The sequence below is a fragment of the Sinohyriopsis cumingii genome, chromosome 9, assembly GCF_028554795.1.
Source record: "Sinohyriopsis cumingii isolate HCF-2022 chromosome 9, ASM2855479v2, whole genome shotgun sequence".
NCBI classification, from domain to species: Eukaryota; Metazoa; Mollusca; class Bivalvia; order Unionida; family Unionidae; genus Sinohyriopsis; species Sinohyriopsis cumingii.
Window position 1 is genome coordinate 83186947 of NC_142969.1, and position 23564 is coordinate 83210510.

The 23564-nt window shown below is 35.8% G+C and overlaps 1 protein-coding gene across 2 annotated transcripts in view; it reads left to right on the forward strand.

The window, feature by feature from the left end:
- The first annotated feature begins 1783 nt into the window (after window positions 1-1783).
- LOC149792141 (uncharacterized) overlaps window positions 1784-23564 on the forward strand; it is a 60273-nt gene continuing 38492 nt past the window's right edge. For both annotated transcript variants that reach the window (XM_089969347.1, XM_089969348.1), the window contains exon 1: window positions 1784-1942. In XM_089969347.1, coding sequence (XP_089825473.1) covers window positions 1873-1942 — 70 coding nt within the window. In that variant the 5' untranslated portion in view covers window positions 1784-1872. The remainder of the gene's footprint in view (window positions 1943-23564) is intronic.

The following is a 23564-nucleotide window of genomic DNA, read 5'->3' on the forward strand; positions in this document are numbered from 1 at the left end:
TGACAGCCTAGGAGACCAGATCTTTATGCGGAAGACTCTTCACAGATATTTTGATGAATACATGAGAACCATAGCCTGCTAATGTTGCGGGAAAAGAGTGGTACACACTTTAATTTAGTAATTCAAATTACACGCCATATGTTGTCGACCGCTGTACTGACTAGTTGATCGTGATATATTTCTTTTGAACTGTCATTGATTGATATGATGTATGTTTGTGGAATGGAAACATTTCCTATGATGTTTCGTAATTTTTCTTTATTTTGTTTAGCACAATGACTTTAGATCAAAGTTATTTGTGTGATGTGTTCAACAAAGCAAAACATTTTCGCCATGTGCACTGACTTTAGATACATACACAATTTCAATGGTATATGCTTAGGGCCATCTGTGTTTTATTAGAGTTTTATTTTATCTGCAACTGTTATTAGCTTCACAGCACGTTCGAAATCACAATAAGTGCCGAATTTTACTTTGTTCGTTAATTTAATAAAATTAAGAACAATCCCTTCTCACGCATTATGACTATGGAGGTTTCTAGTTGACTACGTAAAATATTTTTCTCATGCAATACTTATTAGTTGTTAACATCATTTGAAGTTATTGTAAACGTACGCTTGTAATGGCATGTTTATTTATCTGGGATAATGCCATTCTTGACAAATCTTAAACTCCACAATAATGATATTTGTTTCCGTCAAATGCAGTTGACACAGTCATATACATTATTTCTCTTTCGCTTGTCATTTTAGCTTGGCTTTTGTCAAGCTAAAACAATAGAAGCATACCAAATTTAGTTCATCAGTATCGCCCATTTTAATCTGGCGTCTATCAACGTTTGTATCACCCAGTGATACATTGTTTTGATTTGTATCGATGAATTGTTGGTTGTTTTGCATATATTCAATTGACATCAAACTAAATATTTAGAATTTTTCGTCAATATTTATCTGAATGTAGCATTGTAGGTTCGATTATCTAAATATAGATATAATATCCTTATGGTCCATTATGAACCTACTCTACTACGTGTATTTGTGGACGCGTGTTAAAGTTCCGCGTATCAGGTACACGTATCGTCATTTTGTAGGAACTTAATTTTCTTAGGTCAATTCTGATCGACTATGTTCTCGAAGTATTTAGAGTTTCAATGTCGATACGAGTACATAATACTAGCTGTGGCAACGGACTGAACGATTTAATTGAATTAACAGAACAACGTCTCATTGATACGTCAATATAATGAACAAAGTATAATATCCTATATACTGGATTTAGGTAAAAGCTCATCTTCACTATCTTTTCTTCAATTCCGGTTTTGTATGTCTCAGTTGTTCTGTGTAGCCATGTTCTTTTCTCTAACATTTTTCGTTCATTGCTGCTGTGTTTATGTAAAAACAGATTTTCCATACTAAACCAGAATATAGGGTTGTAAGTTCTTGCAACTCTCTCTCTCTCTATATATCTATATCTATCTATCTATCCATATATATATATATATATATATATATATATATATATATATATATATATATATATATATATATATATATCTGTGTGTGTGTGTGTATGTGTGTGTCTATATCTATCTACCTATCTATCTCTTCAACAGTGGGCCCAGGTCCTGTATGTAATTGGCAGCAGAAAAATGGGTGAACATGGCACTGTTTAACTTACCTGTACGGTGTTGAGGTCTAATATAGAAACGCGAATATATTTAGAACCCGCACTACACTTATCAAAAAATTGATAACCCATATATTTACATAGTTACCTGGTTGAGATGGAATTGCCAACACACACTTGTCAAGCAGAGAGGAAGATTTAAAGATCCCGTTGAGTTTCACTTCCTTCAACAAAGTATGCATAGCAATGGATAGTCATTTAGGAGTGTGTATTTACTATGTACTTTTTCATTGTGTCATCTATTATCCAGCCCAAGGTAAGAACATTTTTTCTTCACATTTAAGTCCACCTTCTTCTACGTTAGATCCTTTTTCAATTCAGATGCTAAAGCAGGTATATGTGAAGTGACTTGTTTCTTTTAAATGAAAATTTGCAAATTTAAATGAGATACTAAGTTCCTGCTGCTGTATGTGTTACGTATTGAGTCGAAAAATAAAACTGTACGTAAAGTTTAAATCTATTTTGATTTCCTATCGCTCGTGGATTATATAGATTTGGCTTCGGTGCGATCGTTTCTTTATGCTAGTCTAATTAATATCCGAGTCAATGACAAGGTTCAATAAAAACTGATTATCCTCAGATTTCGGTGAAACTCATACAGATTAAAGAGGTCCTGCTTTCTTAATTAAATACAGAATTCATCCTTATCCAATAATAATGAAGAGCTTTCATTGAAAAGCCATCTGTTTTCTTCTCCGTTATGACGCCTATTTGCATATATTATAGTCATTTTGTTTAACAAGCCGACATCAAGTTCTATGCCGAAACAATTACATCTACAGTTCTGTATTTGAACATTACATACATAATAGTCAATGATATTATTGAGACATGTGTCTTTTTGCTTTCAAAGATGTTTTAAATGGAGTATATGTTTACATTAATTATGTATGATTATATCTGACAACTATTTCGTTTTTATTTGCTTGAAAAGACAAATTGCTGTTACGTTTGAATGTAGTATATTTAATTTTTTTTTATGGTGTGCTTGACATTTGTTGTTAATTCAGATTAGTAGTTTTCACCAACTGGACTGTTCTCATTTTTAGGTCAGTTTTAAGTCAGTTGTAAGTTATAAAAAAGTTCTTTACTGATATTTGAATTCAAGGTCTAGCCCCATTTACAAACATATGTTTTGGAAGGGAACTTGTGACCTACATGTTGGTTATTTTATTTTGTCTCAGGGTTTTATGCACATATGTGGTCAGCAAAATTATTAATATTTTAAGATCAGTCTATATAATAATTTCCAGTTGTGACATATGTAAGAAGATAACTGGGTGGGATTTACGGATTCACAACAGAACACTTTTGAAGATGATATAAATACAATGTGTAATAATAGATGACTTGAATGAGCAATTAATTATGAATATGTGCATGTATATATAATCCAAATATTGGAATTAATTAACATAAGGACGCACATACTTAATGATGAAAAATACAAATAAACCGATTTAGCAGATACAAAGACAAGGGGTGAATAGTTCACAACGATTTGACAATGAAACGATGGATATATTTTACTCAGATAGTAAACAATATAAAATATTACTCACTTCGTAAAATGAATTCACTCAGTGAAATTATGGTGATAAAAAAGGGACAGATATACAACTTATCTTTACAGTCCCGAAAGATACAATGGGTTTTACTAACTCCAAAATTAGCCCACGGCTAACAAATGACATGTAAGGAGATACACTCCGCCATCAGTACACTTTATTTCAGCTCCACTGCTGCTACACTTCAGCTTCATAGCTGCTGCGGTTAATTCCTGTGGTTGGCTTTATAGCTTGCACCACGTCGACCCCGATCACTGATAACTTTGAACGCTCGGGTCACTCTGGTCGCTCTAGACTCTCTAGACACCCTAGATACTCTGGACACTCCAGACAGTTCTACACATTCTACACACTCCGGACACTCGGAACACTCGAACGCTCGGAACACTCCGAACATTCCTAACACTCCGGACATTATACACTACGGACACACCGGACATTAGACACTGCGGAGACTCTGGACATTATACACTGCGGACTATACGGACATTAGACCCTGAGGACCCTCCGGATATTAGACCCTGCGGACGCTCCGGACATTATACCCTGCGGACACTCCGGACATTAAATACTCCGGACATTAGACACACCTGACTCCCGGACATTAGACCATGCGAACACTCCGGACATTAGACCCTCCGGACACTCCGGACATTATACCCTCCGTACATTGCGGACATTAGACCATGCGGACACTCCGGACATTAGACCCTGAGGAACTAGACAGCTGAAAATATATCCAATACCGTGTACTATTCGTTACACGGCTACTTAAGGTAAAACGCAATGACGTTATACTGTACACGGTAAGTTTTATAGATTACATTATCAGCCCAATATTTACAAAATGACAGGTTCAAAAATAGACCTAACTCTGCTCGATAAGAATCCTACCGTACTAAACAGTTCTTAAAAAATGTAGCCTTATATTATTAACATAAATTCCTAGCTAAATCGCAAACCAGAATATAAATATGTGCATTATACTGCGTATACCAAAGCTACATAGCAAACATACAAAATAAGCGTGGTAATACAGTAGTTATAACTTATAAATTAATAAGCTCACATACCTCTGCAGCTGAAGATGTGCACGTCCTTAAAGGTTTTATTGTTGTGGTCCGTCTCAGAATTAATTACATTTGACGGACCCCCTAGTTCCGAAAGTTAAAAGGGTTTTATGTTTATTTGTTTTTCCCTCCATAGCGTGTATATTTGTTTCATTTAGTTTAGAAGTTTCATTTTTATAGATTTTGATATAGGGTTTCTACACCTGCATAACTAGTATATCATTTCTCCTCAACCCAGGCTGGTTTTTGGAGTTAATTATACGTCCTTGAAGCAGATTGCTGGCTGACAAGACCGCCCGTGTTGTAAAGAAATGTACGTACGGTGATGTATTTATACACAGGCATAGTCTGTGCATTGTACGCATACGGTTCGTCCCATCGAGAGCACTTCGCATGTGCGGCATGAGATGAACCGAACTCACTATTTCGAAATACGACAAAATATACATAAATCACCCTCGGGTATCGTTGTACACAAAAAACGAAATCCAAGTACATGTATTCAATAAATAAAAGAATTGATTCCATGACAACATAATTTGATAGAAATCATTTAATTAAATTGTTCATGGACATTACGAAGTGCTCACTGACATTTGCGACTATAACACTTCTTTTTTGGATTAGTGTGAATTCATTCAAAGACATCCTGGATTATATAATTATGATACCTCAGGACTGCAGGCTCGTCAACTTTTTCCAAGTCAATTGATACATCAGTAAATTCAAGATATGATTCATTCGGAAACACTTCTTACTTTTGGACTTTTTTGTCAAATGGATCTTCAGAATGAAGGGAAGGAACTAAGTAAATAAGTAGACGGGTTATTACAAATGCATTTATGTTAGCGAACACTCCGTCACATCCTATCATTATTGTATCAACGTCAACACTGTTACTTAACGCACTAATTGCTATTATTATATCATCACCAATCTTAACACTCCATAAAACCGAGTGGGGTGTAATGTTTCCTAAAGTTGGTCTTCGTATGGTTATATGGTTAAACGTACGCCCAGGAGATGCTTAAAATGACAGAACTTCTAGGGCTACTCTCCATGGACCTCCTCTGGGTGTGTGTGGGGTGGGGTGAGGGGCCCCGCAGTCTGTTTACATGCTTATTTACTGCTCACCTTCAAACGATTTACTTGAATTAGCCACTGACGATAACGATTAAGAAACGCTTGCACTTGGTTTTATCGAAATTAGTGCCATATATATATATATATATATATATATATATATATATATATATATATATATATATATATATATATATATATATATATATATATATATATATATATTCTCTATACTAAATGACAGGAAATTAAGATTGATCTATTTATATCTTCAAATTTCCTATTGTGATTTCGTTTGTAGTATGTAGCATATATCGCCACAACCCTGCACAATAAAAACGACCTATTTCAGTAAACTAGTTGATTCTTAAATTGTCATGGTAACGTGTATTCTCATCGAATGTATGAGAATTTAATGCTCGCAAGGTGGGTAGCAATTGTGACAAAAACAAACTTCGTCTTCCAAGTAATTTTAAACATATTTTCGTGATCTGATTTAAATGAAAAAGTAATTGTATTCATTATATTAGTTAAGTCTTTTCTTGTGGTAAAAGCAAAACATTTCCCATAGTCTTGAAAGAAAGTTGCACCTCTTCAATCCAGACCTAAACAAATTAAATCATCAGTCTCTGAAGAATTTTAACATCGACCAATGCATGTGAAGACAATTACATCGATGGAATAATGTTCTATCAAATCATGAAACTCGAATATCAGCAAACATTCAGATTTAAAGCTGTGAAAATTATTTTTATTGTGTGAATATGATAGGAAATCCATTAAAAGATGCTTGTATATACATGCACGTATGTATAAGCATATTCAGCAAGACATACACCCAGCTGTTAAACATCACGTGTTCTAAACCATAAAACAAGCTTACTAGGGGATAACATCAAGCTGATGATGGTTGGGGCCCAGACACATCTTTGCTTATCTCCGTTGGTGACTGGGAATGGGTCAGATGACTCACCGTCATCCATAAACATTAGCGAACATGCCATAATGGAATTGCTGAACCATCGCAATAAATTGCTCTTGGCACCTGAATTTTGTTTTTAGTCAGGTCAATGGTTGTCGTATACAGGTTTGAGTTATGTTTCCGGCATTTCTTCTGGAGTTGATGAGCTGCGAACACCATGTATGTGGTACCTCGTTCTTTCTAAAGCCTCACTAATCATCTGACAGAAGCCATTGATTGATGTGGTCCACAAGACGATTCATCATAATGTTAGCAATGATTTTGCTAGTTTTGACAGTATGAGATGCCCCGATGTTTGTCACAGAATTGTCTGTTTCCTTTTGCTTGTGCAAGTGGACGATGGATAAATCCTTTTACTCCTGGGAAATATTTCCCAAAGTCCACAGTAATTTGATGAGTAAATCCAGTTTTTGTGCCATATCGAGTCTCCGGCCTTGCATATTGCTTTCCCAGTTTCAGTCAGGATTTATAGGATCACCAACTGATATGTTTGTTTCCTTTTGGGGTTGTCAATCAAGTGCCTCTTTGCTGATAGATTCATGGTAATTGATGATGTTGATGAATTGTTGTGTCCATCTTCTGATTATCGAAGTATCTTTTCTTTTTTGCTATCAAATTTGGAGATGTTCCTAATGACTGTCTTAAAAGTATAACATCAACTTTTCATAACATTCACGTCTACATAGGACAGATTCTCATCTACCTTATTACTCTGTCACGAGTCTTACATCTCTGTGAGTTTTCTTTGAAAAGTAATATGATACGTTGGATTACATTTGTGGAAGTCTATAAATTACCCCTTCGCTGAAATATGGATGTTGATTGATGATGTTGTTGAAGTGTTTTGCCCATTTCTTGGCATTTGAAGTATCCTTTCTTTGTCAATGAGCAGCGTGTACTGCCAGCAGTCAGGAAAGAAAATGTTCTTGATGACTGCGGCCGGTAAATTCAAGGTATTATAGAAATTCTTCATATCATTCACGTCTGCATAGGAAAAAACCTCAACCCTCTTATCGCTCAGTTAGTAGTCTTGCAGCTGTCATTGAGGTTTCATTTCATGATATTTTTGAAGACTGCCTGCTTAGATACTGAAATGCTTTCTTCTAGATAGGACTTCTCAAGCAGACGTTTCTTATTAAGATGTTCCTGCATGTTAGCATCGTTCTGATCGAACCAATGTTGATGTTTACGTGAACCGAGGATTTTAGATGCAGATTTGTATATATTATCTTAGAAGGATGACAAGTGTTTCTTTATCGACATTGCCAAGTCCAAGTTTCCCAATATCACCAATTCACACCCGATGATCTGTACCAACTCTAGCATTGAGTGACTAGGGATGATGAGCTTGTCTGGCTTTTCTACAGCTGCAAAATGTGACTCCTGATCGCGATAAAATTCGGTCTTCATCTCATCTGTGTTTGTCACTGTGGGTGCATTGACACTGGTGATAATGCATATCTTTTCCAGACAGTAGGAATCTTATCTGCAGTAGTGTATTATTGACGTCCTTTGGCAAATTCTGAGCCTACTAACTATCTGTGGTTTATGGCAAACAGAACAGTAGCTTTATGTAACTTCTTCTTTACGAATGTGCTGCTGCTTCTACTTCGGTGAGTTGTCCTTACTCAGCTTGGCGAGTTCATTCAGGAATGCTATCTGAAAGTTGTATCTGGTAAGTTCTCTACCAACAAGGGCTATCCTTCTCTCTAGTTTATATGCTGATGTACTACCAATTAGTGTGCGTAAGTTCACGGCACCGATGGTGGGCTGCATAGTTTGTATATTCCTGCTTGGTTTTCGACGCTAAGATGGAATCCACGTTACTTGCGGTGTGTGTCAAGGGTTATGCACACAATGCTTAGTGCACATTTTCTAACCATTTCTTTACGCTTTGGAAGGAAATAGCTTCATCCTAATTATGGCTATTCAGTTACTCATGCTGCTTCGTTTCAGTGAAAAAATGACTCTATGCCCCGAGGCGCCGGTGTGCAGGTCTGTTGCCTCAGCTGCCACACCTGTTGCTTTACCGCTCCCCATCCCAATAGGGTTTAAAGTGGCTGGCGAGGGAGGAGATTAACGTCATGACTTGTGGGTGAGTTACATTTAAGCAAGGGAAAGTAGCGCAGAGTCGCCTTCACACTGGTTCAGTCTGAATCCAGTGGTAAGAGAGTGTCGAGATGTCTGGAGACACGTCTCGATGTAGTGGATTGCCATCAGTTCATACTGCACCTCAGCTGATGTCCTTCGTTGTCTACACAGATATTGCCATCTGCCTTCACAGATGGGGTATGATCATATTTGTAGTAGAAGTACTACGTTCATTTGCTTTGTATAGATCTTGTGTCATTCATAAGACATCTTCCTATGTGATTTTAATTATTATTATTATATCAAAATGTATATATGACTCATATATAAAATAAACCCTTAATGTATTGTCTTCTGAAGCGATCGTTTCTCCTACATTATGGTTATGTTCTTGTGTCTTAAGTTTTTATATAAGGTTGTGGTAAACAATTGTATTCATTCTTAGTTTAATATCCGTCTCTTGAATCAATTTTAGTTGATACGACTTATAATTTGAGAGGAATCATTTATTTAATTTATTCATTGGTATTATAAGGTGGTCATTGTATTTTTTTTGCAGTTGAACACCATTTTGGAATTATTGTGATTTCATTCAAAGATACTTGGATTCAAGTCTAATGGTATATCAGCATTTTGAAGGCTATTTGGACATCATTTATGATTATTTAGGATGAGTCCTCACATCAAACTATCAACTATCTCTTGATGCTTTGTATGTGAAAGTATGTCTGTAACATGCAGGATCGATAAGATTTGCAAGTGATTCATCAGGTTTCGGTTGTTTGCTAGAATGAAGTCGTATCCCTTCATTTCCAGGCCTACAATAATTGTATCTTGGTTCCCGAGTGAGCCAAATATGCTTTTCACCAGAACATTTACTCCAAGTGCTCGTTGTAGCGCCCACAACGCAGCAGCCGCATCGCCGTTGATACTTTTTCGTGAAAAAACTGACTTTGCGTTTCCCATTGGTTGAACGTGATCTTATTTGATCCAGATTGAACATAACTTGCCATTACTTGACCGCTGCTTTTCTGAAATAGTGCTGCACGGTAGATAATGCCATGATTGTATTATACAACAAATGTGTGACATTCAACTTCTCATTACGGACAAAGAAAGGATCCGAATTGAAAAATTAAGATTTGAAATTTACAGTGATTGGTCTTTCATTGCAGGCAAAGACCTCACCACTCAAGCATCGCGTCATAGTTTCCATACTCCTATCACGCTGATTATTGGCTCGGCGAGGATCATTTTAGATATGATTTTGGACGGTTGACTTGGAGTTGCCTGCACGTGACCGCGCAGCCTGCGACCGATCAAGTAGGGCTTGTTTTAAACTGATCTCTGCAGCCGTGGCTGAGAATAATATCATACACCGCTAATTTCCTTTCCACAATCGATGAAGCTTCTATCATTGATTCTTAGTGCATAAGATGATGTGATGCTTGAAAACTAAGAAGACACCGCTATAATATTTTCATGAGGTCGACACAAAAACACAGACGTGACCTATGTAGCACAACTATACGCTCACATGTCTGAGTTAATCCTTGAAAACTGTACCATGCAAATAATTTTTCGTTGGATTGACACGCATAGTCTGGCAAACATTCATTAGACTAGTTTTGACGCCAGCCACTCGTGCTACGATTTTCGCGGAGGTCAAACAAAACCCATATAGTCTCCTCATCATCGGTGTGACTGATGGGCCGCGCAAGTAACGCACTGGTGTAAATAAATTCACGCTGTATATATATATTTGTTAGTTTTAATTTTTTTATTTTGTTCCATGTCATTGTGATGTAACACTGTATACTGAAATTAACTTTGTCCAAAATTGAGTTCAATTCTGCTTGATCTGATTGTCTTTTTTAATTATTTCATTTACTTAAGCAACTAATATTAGCTTAATTATTCTTTATGTGCATGAACTTATTATCATGATTATTATTCAGTTAAACACGAAGGAGTAAATGTATTGATCAGGGTCAGGGTTTTGTAGATTCCCAAGTGAATTTTGTAGGCTATTGCGTGGTAAATAAACAAGGCTCATTAGATCATTCTAGAAGTTTTTTTCCATTTGGTAATTGTCGTTTATAGAAAATCCTAATTGTTACATGAGGTCAAGCAGAGAGCTATATTATCTTGTGACTGTGAGGAATGAACCAGTCGTGCTTTAACATCTAAGGGCTGAATTTTTATTTTCTTCAAATTATTTAATTCAAGTGATTATTTTCTCTGGAAAGACAAAACTGCTCTGCAAAAATCTTGGATAAAGAAATTGTTTGGCATTTATACTGAATTCAAGCCTGGAATAGTATGTCTGTGATTGTGTGTCTGTGACACATCAGCACTTGGCTATAACCGACACGTCAGTTTTGGATCTCTTCTGGACTTAAACTGAGTTTTATTCAAGAATTGCTATTACTAGGACTTGTGTCTTTGATTCTTGGATTATTTTGGGATTTGATTTGCAATATGTTAAGTTCCTTGTTTTGCAATTTTCACTTCGTATTCTAGGAAAATAAGTTGTTTTACATTTTACAAATCATGCTGTCTTCACTCATTGCTGTTACTTATTTTGAGAGCATATACTCTTGACAACACACACACACACACACACACACGCACGCTCATATATTCACCAGGTGACTATACTGACTGACACAGCAAGGCTATTCAGGATCGCCCTAAACTCTTCGCAATTATAAAAATATTGAACATATCAGATATGTTTTCATCGTAATACGCCGAACGTGAAGGCACAACATCTTTGTAACAAACGTTTGCATCGTGTATCAAACTCACGCGTGAAACCGCGGAACAAGTGATTTACCAATGCAATGATTGCAACAGAAAGACAACTTGGTCCATTTGCCAAGACAACCAAAGCCAATGAACAGTTTCAGATTCCGAGCCTCGTAGGCCTTTTCGCTAAAGACGTAGAGGTTGTGGTCCACGAAGAGGAGATGGAATAACCCAAGCACAAGTTCAAAGCACCACGAGATTGAATATTTGGCTAGATCGGCCTATTAATGGTGAAATCGGATGTTCTAAGTTTTGCGAACCGTTTTCCTTCCGATATAAAGCATTATATAACAATTCCATTAGGTGTATATATCAAGGACTGACCCCACAAACACTTATTTATTTTATATTATAGTACGCTTAATCATGTACAAAGTGCCTATTAACATTTCAGGAAGTTTAACAGCACGAGGACCTTCTAATCAGGTATGCCAGCAAAGCGAGTTTATTTAGTTTATCAGCTTGGTTGTTGTTACTTTTGACAGGGCGAGCTTTTGATTGATCAAGATCACACTGGAAATTTGCAAACATTGAGCATGGACATCCAAGATGTGGTTGTGAGTCTGGCATTAGTTCATGATGCTGTCTCTGAATCGTGCGACCACTAGTAAGAGCCGCTAGGCATAGGACCCTCTTTTGTACCTTTCCCGAAACATTTCTTCTACTAGTTACTGATTAGGCAATACTATCATGACCAGTGCACATGACTAATCCTAACTTGTCATAAATGAATTTGATCGGGTTTTCTTTGAGCTTCGTTACTTGTCCACTCACAAGTGGAATGATATCCTCAACAGTGTTAGGCTTTGAGCGTCGCACGCACGTCAGCTATTCAGCAGTTATCATGAACTCTCCAGCCACTGTGTCCTCGACAACTTGTCTACGCCTTGAATCATTTAGGGTTACAAGCCATTCGTCATGTGGTATCCTATGCCACATGCTCAAAAGCAATACATGCTATCCCACTGCAGCCACATAATATTATGTGATGTATAAGCATATAAAAGAATATTGACAGCTTTGGTAGCGAATCATCTCAATTTGCTGCTGGTAATCTGGTGTTCAAGAAGTTGACATCGGCGCACGATACATCTTCTCGATAGGCAGCATTTATCTATGCATAAAATATAAAATAATTATTTTCCTGGTGACATTTAGTACAAATGAGTCGTGAAAAGTCTTTTCTCAGGCACTTCACTCTAGCACACTTATCAGAACCGTTACGACATAATTAGCTTGACATTTTTGCTCAATCTCTTAGGTCATGGTTTTGAGGACGATGATTAGGAAGTCTCCAATCCGCTCAGCTTCGGCCCTTTGTTACCTCTTAAAACCTAGAAACATGACAAAATAAAACCCGACACGTTTTGTAAAATTCAAAAAATAATTGTATTTTCCTATAATACAAAAGTAGAAGAACTTCTATATTGTAAATGAAATCCCAAATATCCCTAAAGGCTTTATCACAAGTTCAAATGGATAGAGTTCTAACTGAATTCGAGTGGTTTTCCAAATAAATTCCAATATTAAATATGCTAATTTGCCAATTGCCTGAATTGTGGCGCTGGGTTAACCGTTTTTGTGTAATGTCTCACAATCAAGTTATCCAAAAAGTCCTTGTCTGAATTCATTAAATTTTCAAATTAATAGTTTAGTCCAAGAATGATACTACACAATTTGTAATTCCAGTGAATTATAAATTTGAATAAATAAATCTATCTAATTTAAAAACTGAACACAAAAATAAATTTGATTCTGATTCAGATGTTAAGGCAAAATGAATACTTTGTCAAGTAAACAGCATTATATAAAAAAGCTAAGACACAATTGAAAAAGCCATGATAAAGGTCACACTCTTCTCTAAAATATTTAAAGTCAAGACATTTTGGAATGTGCATGAAATGAACATGATTACTACCATTGAAAATGACTTAAATATTCAATCTTTATCGATAGAAAATATTAACTAGGAATTATGTTGTTTACAGTATAACTTCCAATAGTCATTAACTTGACTTTGGACAAAGGTCAAGTACAAAATACAAATATTTATAACATAAACTAATTAAATAAAAACCAAACAAACACTTCAAATTAAGTATGCATAACACTTTATACGCACCAAGTACCCATATAATCTAATCTTAACTGGACTATCCCATTCTTATATGACAAAGCATATATAAGCGAATGATGTAATATGCAGGAGAAAATATTTAAAGTATGCTTGTAACGGCATTTCGACTCTAATTCACAATATGGCTGTGCAAGAGAATCAATTTTGGTTATACCCCTTATTCTATTTATCGGCTGTACATTTAATATTAAGTGGTTCCTTTTACTACATGGTACACGTGTCCCAAATGTTGTCAGCGAAATCAAAATTAGATAATATTTCCGAATGTATCACCGTATCCAAGGGCACTCACAATGTAACCAAAAGCTTGAAAGTAAAATGATTTAGATAGAGAAATTTATCCCAGGATTCTTGGAGCTAAAGTCCAAATTTCGATACTATGTGGCCTTAAAAAGGTCCAGGTATTTGTATCCTGTAACCTCTTGTACCAGAGGTGACCAAACTTTCAAGTGCAAGTGCCGCATACACAAATTTACACATTGTCGCGGGCCGCATAGTTCATTAAGTAAAATAATTATTATTTGAAATAGCAAAAACAAAAGGTTTTTCTAAATAAAATCATAATTGATTTTCAGTTTTTAATATGTTGTTAATATTTGAAAACTTTACTTAAACTTCAAAAGAAGCACATTTATTTAATAAGCAGAGTTACATAAACAGAATCAGTGCGAATGATGACTTATTCCTAGGCCGCATGAAAACCCTTGGCGGGCCTCATGAAAGCCCTTGGCGTGCTGCATGTGGCCCGCGGGCCGTAGTTTGCCCACTCCTGTCTTGTACGTTTCGGTCATGTATAATAAAGGATGTTGTTTATAGTTTCTTTAGTCTTTAATACAGTACGCCTTGGTTTACGTTTGAGCTAAACACACACACACACACACGCGCGTGCATACATTCACACATACATACATACATATATACATACATTGGCAGAGTGGTCTAAAGCGCTCTCCGTTACGGATCACTGCCATCTCACCTCTGTCTGCGTGGGTTCGAGTCCAGTATTCGGCCAATGTGGGTACGTGAGAAAGCTTGCCAGTAGCTTCTCGTGGGTCGGTGGTTCTTCCCGAGGTTTTCCCGGGTTCTTCCTCCACCATTAATACTGGCCGCCATGTATAGCCTATCGTGTGCTGAAAAATGGCGTTAAACCCTACAAAACTCAAACTATATACATACATACATGCATACATACATACATACATACATACATACATACATACATGCATACATACATGCATGCATGCATACATACATACATACATACATACATGCATGCATGCATGCATGCATAACATACATACATACATACATACATACATACATACATACATACATACATACATACATACATACATGCATGCATGCATGCATGCATGCATGCATACATACATACATACATACATGCATGCATACATACATACATACATACATACATACATACATACATACATACATGCATGGATACATACATACATACATACATACATACATACATACATACATACATACATACATACATACATGCATGCATGCATGCATGCATGCATACATACATGCATGCATGCATGCATGCATCCATACAGACACATACATACATACATACATACATACCTACTTACATACATACATGCATGCATGCATGCATGCATGGATGCATGCATACATACATACATACATACATACATACATACATGCATGCATGCATTCATACATACATACATACATACATACATACATACATACATACATACATACATGCATGCATACATACATGCATTCCTGCATGCATGCATGCATACATACATACATACATACATACATACATACATACATACATACATACATAGATACATAGGCTAATTGTGTTATAAGTAACCCTTTAAAAGTAGCGCAGTTAACAAAATTTCATGAACTTTAAGATCATGTTAATATAATTAACTGAAGACAGTCTGAAAAGTTAAACTATATAGTACAGTTTTAATCTATGAAAGTCTGTAAAGTGGTTGTGCTCAGTTTACAACAAATCACATTATGGAGCAATAGTGATGCTGACTGATATATGCATGTAAAAGGATACTATCATATCCGTGTGAAAGATAGTATGCTTGTGAACTTTATATTATTATGTTTTTGATGTACGATCTTATAATTACACCAAGCTATATACTCTGATATGTTCCAAAATGTTTATTAAACCCTTTGCAACCCCGTCATCATTCAATCACATGTAATCTTTTCAAATTAGTCTCTATATCAACATTCAATGTCATAACTCACAAAAAACAATAGTTATACGACAATATATCATCTTGCTTTTGTTTTATAATCATTTATATTTATTTCTTATATTGACTTCACTACAACAATAAAATTTGTTTCTGATACTTATAATTAATGCATATTGCTGAACTGTTATTATCTGAACTGCGATTGGATGAGTTTGATTTGGCCATGTAACATGTTTTATAAATTAAATTTTTTTGTCATGACACAAGGAAGCGAACAATAATATGATAGGAAATCACTCTCCCCTACTGCTTTGAAAATGTAATTGTCATGTTAAGTGCTTGCATAATGTTTCTTGTAAATTCAAAGTTCAAGTCAAACCTGGTGACAGTTTATCAAACAAACACCTTGTGGCATTTTATCAACCAAACACCATGTGACACTTTTATTAACCAAGTGTACTTAACGGCAGCCTTATCTACACTTCACTCGGTAACTATTGATCACATCATGAATGTCTGAGATATACAGAAGATGAAACAACATGGTTATTAGTCTCACAGGAAAATATATTGTATAAAGTATATTGAGTCATAAGTACTTGGTAATTTAATAATAGTGAAGTTCGGGCAGAAATTAAAAATAGAAGATTCATTCAAATTACACTAGGAGTTTTGCAGGATAATACAATCAAAAGGAAATATTTATGCCTGGTGTAAATTACAAGAAGCTGTTTGCAATCTTCAAAGTTATCTTCATACGTTTCTTTTATAGATAACAACAGAAAATAGCAAATAACCCACACGTTTTGTAAAATTATAAATATAATATATTATAAAGTGAACAATTAAAAAAGTTACAGATTAGTGAATTAAATCAGAAATAGTCATAAATGTTCTATCACAAGTCCAACACTATTGGGTAATCCAAATGCGTTCGAATGTATTTAGTTTGAAAGGTTTGATCAGCGACTTATAATCTGTTAGCCATTAATATTTTGGACGAAATAAAGAGTGATGTAAATAAGTAAAAATGCGTAATGGTAATCAACCAAGAAACATAATAGTGCCAACACCTACACGTTTTGTAATATTCAGAATATAATTTAATTCTCTACTTTATTATATGCTCCTATTTATATCCGTTATCTCTGCATTGTCAGAAATGTTCAATATTTTACTATAGTGAACTCGCGTGCAACTTCATATTGCACTCATAAAGGAACTACTTTCTATTGTAAATAAACAATGGACGCAGACGCTAGCACTTTTGATTTGTAAACAAATCATATACACTCGCGTAGTAGGCGCTTTACGTTTTGGTTGATTCAATTTGTTTCTGAATGAAGTAAAGCAGATGTTTCGTGGACTGTCACATACCAGCTGCATTGGCACATTCCGGATTACAGTTTTGATACAATGTTTCTGATTTAGGCTAGCTGTGCAGTATACGCCAGAAATGATCCTTACAAATAACATGCAAGTGACAAGGCATAAACTGTCTTCTTTAGCGGGTAATAAGAATGGCAAAAAACATATACTTACAGTTTTACATCCTTAATTTCCTAAATATGCATTTTCTTAGTTCTGCAAATCCGAATTACATGAGCCATGTCATAGTTTCTCAGTCTGGATCACACCTTTCGAAATTGTACTGTAATTTCAAATATAAGTGCAATTACATCCTCCTTACTGCACGCAAAATAAAAAAAAGCATTGCAATTCCATAGCGTCTCTTTGATGATTGCAATATAAAGACTTCATATTTTTCCCCAAATTACTATTTCAAACATTGAATGACAAAAACAGAAACACATATGCAGATATCAACACGCTTCTCCTTCGCTTCTTCAGTCCGATTGTTTTCGTGTGGAATTGCCACATATAAATCCAGTCCATAATCAACAAATTTCGTAGAATCGACAAAAATACCCAAATCTATTCATCAATCTAATCTAATTAATTCAAATTTATCTAGTCGGAGTTATGTGCGCAGTAATAAGGTTATGATGAATCTGTGCTTGTGTATTTAGTTTGGAATACGGCATACATTCAGTTGCTTTGTTTCTTGTTGTGTATTTTGTTAATATAATTAAACATTAGGTAGAATAAGAAAATGAAAATATAAAAAAAGGTTACTACATTTGTATGGGAAAATATGAACTCGTTTTGTCGGATGGATTACCTGATTTTAAAAAGACAAACCCTCGATCGTAAAGAAACTTGGTATTTACTATGTTATTTATTAAATGACCCTAACCTTCTATAATTATGCAACTTAACATAATTAATATGGACATCCATACTTACCTGCGATTTAAATGCCAACACTGCTTAAAACCCTGAACTTATTTGTGAACGACGGCTACATTCATATGGAAAATCATTCTGATTTTGATCTTTATAATGATAATATGAGAGTTTCTATGGAACAAAGGTCCAAATGCATTTGGTAATTGTTGCCTTGAATTGCATGGCGCTACTGGATTGAGAAAATATAAGGGTATTCTTCTTAAAGATCAAAACATTGACAATGTTACCCACAAAGGCCCTCGTAGATGTAGCGTTATGTATCATATTTTAATTTTTGATTGAACTGCTTCATTACTTTCCTATTTGTATGTCCACGATATTGCAGCTCATTATTTGCCATTAGACTTTGCTTTAAAGTGGATAGGATTCACCTGTCCTTAACGCCAAAAATATAAATATTATTTACAAATGGGATCGTTGTATATTTCGAAAGTAATCAGGCACACTGCAAACTTTGGCAAGTGTCTAACAATTATAAAATATAATAAATTTAATTACAAATGGATGTGTAAGTTTATTTCCCTTGACGAAGAGCTGCCTTAGCTCGTTTAGCTTTATATATATATATATATATATATATATATATATATATATATATATATATATATATATATATATATATATATATATATATATATATATATAAATTCAGGCTTACTTTATGCTATACTCAGTGAAAGAAACTGAATTATACTTAACACCCACAGCAAATTTATAATTTGGAGGGAAATCAGTTTGTTACAGATCACCTTTAAAAATTGATACAATGGACGATACTTTATAACACGTAAAGAAAAATTTAACCTTTGCTGCTAAGGATAGGAAACTTTAATGAATCATATTTAACTCAATGACAAAGATGAAACATTTAGAGTAATATTTGGGAGAAAATATTAATTTGTGTAAAATTCGTTTATATTATGCATGTTCGCTTTTCCAAGGATTTTCATTTTCAAATCGCATTGCCAAATCCAGGTCCATTTTCAGCATCAATCAGTGGTCATTTTATCGTGAAACGTAATGTATCAAAAGCCCGTTACTTGCGGTCATCTGCACAAACATAGCTATAAACAACACAATTGGAGTGAAAAATAAATAACTTTGTGAGATAGTGTCGGATGTCAAGATGCCAAATTCAACAAACACTATTAATATTGTCCCGTTCAGAGAAATGGATATAAATGATCGCGATTGCAAAGTTAGATATACAATCTTAAAATTACCCCGAAAGATATAGCTGCTCACCAGATATTTATCAAGTCAAATACAAATACCTGATATTTATCAAGCCAAATACAAATACCAGATATTTATCAAGCCAAATACAAATGCCAGATATTTATCAAGCCAAATACAACACATTCATTTTCCTACTACCCTCAAAATACACATAGCTTGTTGTATGTTTGCGTAAGGTTTCGTTTAAATTCAAAGTCCATGCCGTGCAATCTGCGATTTTATCAATCATGATTAAAGACAGCCTTTATCTACACATCACTTGTATATTATTGATGACACTATATATATATATATATATATATATATATATATATATATATATATATATATATATATATATATATGAGACGGGGAAAATAACTATATAGTTTGCATTGACGAAAATTATTTCGAAACAGATCGAGATGTTCAACTAGCTTAATCGTGAAAGAGTTCGTAAGCATTGAAATTAGCCAAATGTAATAATGTATTTGAAAATTTTGTTTGGTACTATAATTATTATATGAACGTTATTTTTGATCACTTTAACCCATTCCACAGAGTATCAGGTACTCTCACAGGTTCCTTGAGCACATTTATCATCTCACTTTTCCTCCTTTTGGTACCTTAGTTATTGGACTCTACCAACACCCATTGCTGCCGTATTTTTCGGCTGATGTAGTCTTACAAAATATGACAATTTACGAACCGATTGACCAAAGGACGGATAACGCTGAAAGAGATTTACTTCCTGGTAAACTGTTTATTGTAACCTTACATTCAGGTATATAAAAAAAACACTGACCACGACCGGGACATAGATTTTTTTCCAGTAGGATCCGTTCCACGCCCAATCAAACAGTGAAATAAACACTGCGGTGACCACCCCGACGCTCCTACACTTCCCACGCTGAAATGAATTAGTAACATTATAATATCAATACATATGATCGGACATAATCAATGCAAAAAACTGCACATTAATAAGAGCACAAGTTGTGGCCAGCAGTTAGTAAATAATATTGCCAATCATGTGAGAAACGGAAGTAGTCTTTTCCAATGTAATCAATGTGGGGTTGGCGTGGTTGGAAAAAAAATCTCCATTGTGTAGCGCCCATGGTCGTCAGGAAAAGACGATTGAAGGCCTAATGTGTGATCAGAGACGAAATGATCCAGTACGTCAAGAACACAAACGTTGTCAGTGACCTAGGATGTTGAATGGCATCAATGATATATGCTACAAGAATGGATATCGGAATTTACATGACGAATGAACCAATTCAAAATGCGCTGCACCAGTGTTCATTGACACAATTAACTGTGTGATCCCGTGTGTTACTGAGCATTTTTCTGGTGCATCACGTGGTAGTGGTTTAACCTAGCATCGACGTGAAAATAGCTCTCATTGGGAAGAACGTGTGAGTCGACATTCAGCTACGTTAAAACTTGGGAAATCTTATTGAAATGTCCTATCATTATCACGTCAATAACAGCGAAGTTCTTCATGATTCTTGTAAATACCGTCATGGTAGTGTCATCAAACGTATCAAATGGAAGGAACAGGCATGGACGTCTGTGAGGCAGGTTTTCAATTTTGTAAACATTCTTAAAATAGAATATCCAGTATCCGTCTAGTTGCTTAGCAGTGGTGATCGCCTTGAAAATATATTATGATCAATTTGTGTTTCCCTGCGGCGATTATTACCGGAAGTACGAATTTCAAAAGGGGTTGGTATCAATCGAGATCGATGATGTAGCCAAAAAGTTCATCTACAGAGGTATCTGTAGTCTCATATTTGGCAAATTACTTCCCCAACAACGTAGCTGTTGTTTTTGTTGTGGGTTTAACATCATTTTTCAACACACGATAGGCTATGCATGGTGGCCAGTAATGATGATAGATGAAGAACCCGGGAAAATCCCGGTAAGAACCAGCGACCCATGAGAAGACACTGGCAAGCTTTCTCACATACCCACATTGTCCGAATCATAGACTCGAATCCACGCAAACGGAGGTGATATGTCAGTGATCCGTAGCGTAGAGCGCATTAGACCACTCGGTCACTCGGGGATATGACCGTGTGCTTCCCTGCCAGTTTTCTTGGACGTGGTGAGTGCATTCTATGCTTTGAGTATTTTGTTCATCCCACACCTGAACTTACGTGTGTATCATTCAACGGGCCTCTACCTGATTTTGACTTGACAGAATTACATGAATGCACTTAGCTGCGATAAATATCCAAGTGATGACAATTCCAGAAATGCACTTGGATAGGTTCCTATTCTTTTCTTAAGATTTATGCTCGATGCTCGCATACTACGTTTAACCTTGTCTGAAGCCATCATAGCATATAATCCTCGAAATCCAGTCTGGCTTCCTGATCCTGACCAGACGCAACCATATAATAATGCTCTACGCGTGCATACTAACACGTTGAAGCGATCATGGCCTATGAGTATTAAAATCAAGTTTGGTTTTCGGATCTATCACCAGTCGCAACATGCGCTTATAACCTCGGTCGGAAAATCATAGGTACATATACCACAGGTGTATCAGCGGATTGCAAACGTCTGTCTAAGAGTTTTGTTCTCGACAAATCTGAAGTTTGTTGTCTCATCAATGGCACAATTAGTTAAATACTTAAGATAGGAGAGGGTGAAGAACGCACAAAGTATATTACAGTTATCACCAATAACGCACACACTTATACATCCCCACTAACACTACTTCTCGTGATAATACATATTAAATTAAATATAATGCATACAAACTGATTCAAGTCCTGTTATTCAGCACACTTTTATCCTGTTCTATTATTTTAATACAATGGGAACTCGTCAAAGTCAATTTTTCCACTTGTATTATTTTCCGAATATTATTCCTCATTTAGGCTCCGTGAATTAACACAATTGTTTTCAGTCCATAAGTCACCAATACATATAACAACTAAACGTAGCCACAGGTGCATATACTATTACATGTTTCAATTCTTTGCGTCCCTACTTCTATCATCAATTTATCCCTTCATGGCAAAAACGCTCGGTGCATCCCTATAGTGACGTGCATTCCCACGCTTCTATCTCTATCTTTCACCGGCCAAAACGCTCGGCGAGGTCTTTTGGGTGACATGCCCCCTTTCACGGCGCCATGCACCCATCTTGCTTGCACGACATCCTGCACCCTCCGTTTCTATCTCTGACTGTTTTTAAATTTCGAAAACACATCAAAATATTTATGAAAACATGCTTTCCACACAGCACGGGTATCTTGCAGGAACCCTAGTTTTTCATTAAAATCGCAACGTGTTAGCTCAGTGAGTATAGCTTATTTTTAACAGTGTTAATTCAATGGGTTTATTATACAAGCTCTGGTACAATTATTGCGAATACCACAGTCAACAATGATGAGATAAACTTGCATACATTTCCTACAGTGACCACGATTCTCCATTAGACAGTCATTTAAAAGCTTCGATGCTTGCATATGCTAGTATTAACTTATTATCGATTTTTAAGATATTTCTCACCACCGTGGTTAGAGTTTCCACGGATTCATTTTCCATCCATACAAATATCCTACCAAATATTGATCAGCTTGCCGTGTTATTGCTAATTGATGATTCACCCGGACGAATAACAGCATTGGACGAATTTGTTTCATGTGGCCTCTGGAGAATTAAGAAAACAACGATAAGGTTACCGACGTTATTTGCTAAGTATTATGCCCCATACAAGTATATCCGCGATGATAATCTTACATCGGTAACAGACCCACTAGTGCGTCACAAACTTGCATATCTGACTGGTGGGCGGGTTTCTGGTAAAACGATTTGTGATATTAACCTGTATAAAAATTTTACTGATTTTGATGTTGGTTGTTGTTGTTGTAGGGTTTTACGCCATTTTTCAGCACACGATAGGCTATACATGGCGGCCAGTATTAATGGTGGAGGAAGAACCCGGGAAATCCCCGGAAAGAACCACCGACCCTCGAGAAGCTACTGGCAAGCTTTCTCACATATCCACATTGGCCGAATCCGAGACTCGAACCCATGCAGACAGAGGTGAGATGGCAGTGATCCGTAACGGAGAGCGCTTTAGACCACTCGGCCACTCGGGGCCCCTTGATGTTGGTATGTATCTCTATATTTTGTATAACATTTTGTACATGATTGTATCTATTTTTGTCTAAATTTTAAAGCTATTAAACCAGTTTACGAGTTAGGGATTATTCCCCATAGGTTGGTCATGTGAGGTGGTTTCTTAGTATAATTATGTTGGATGGGTCGGTCCGTTGGGTTGTTTTATGATGTGGGTATTGCGAAATGCAAGGAATTGAGTAGGAAAAAATTTCGTTTAAGACCCGTATGTGTGTATATA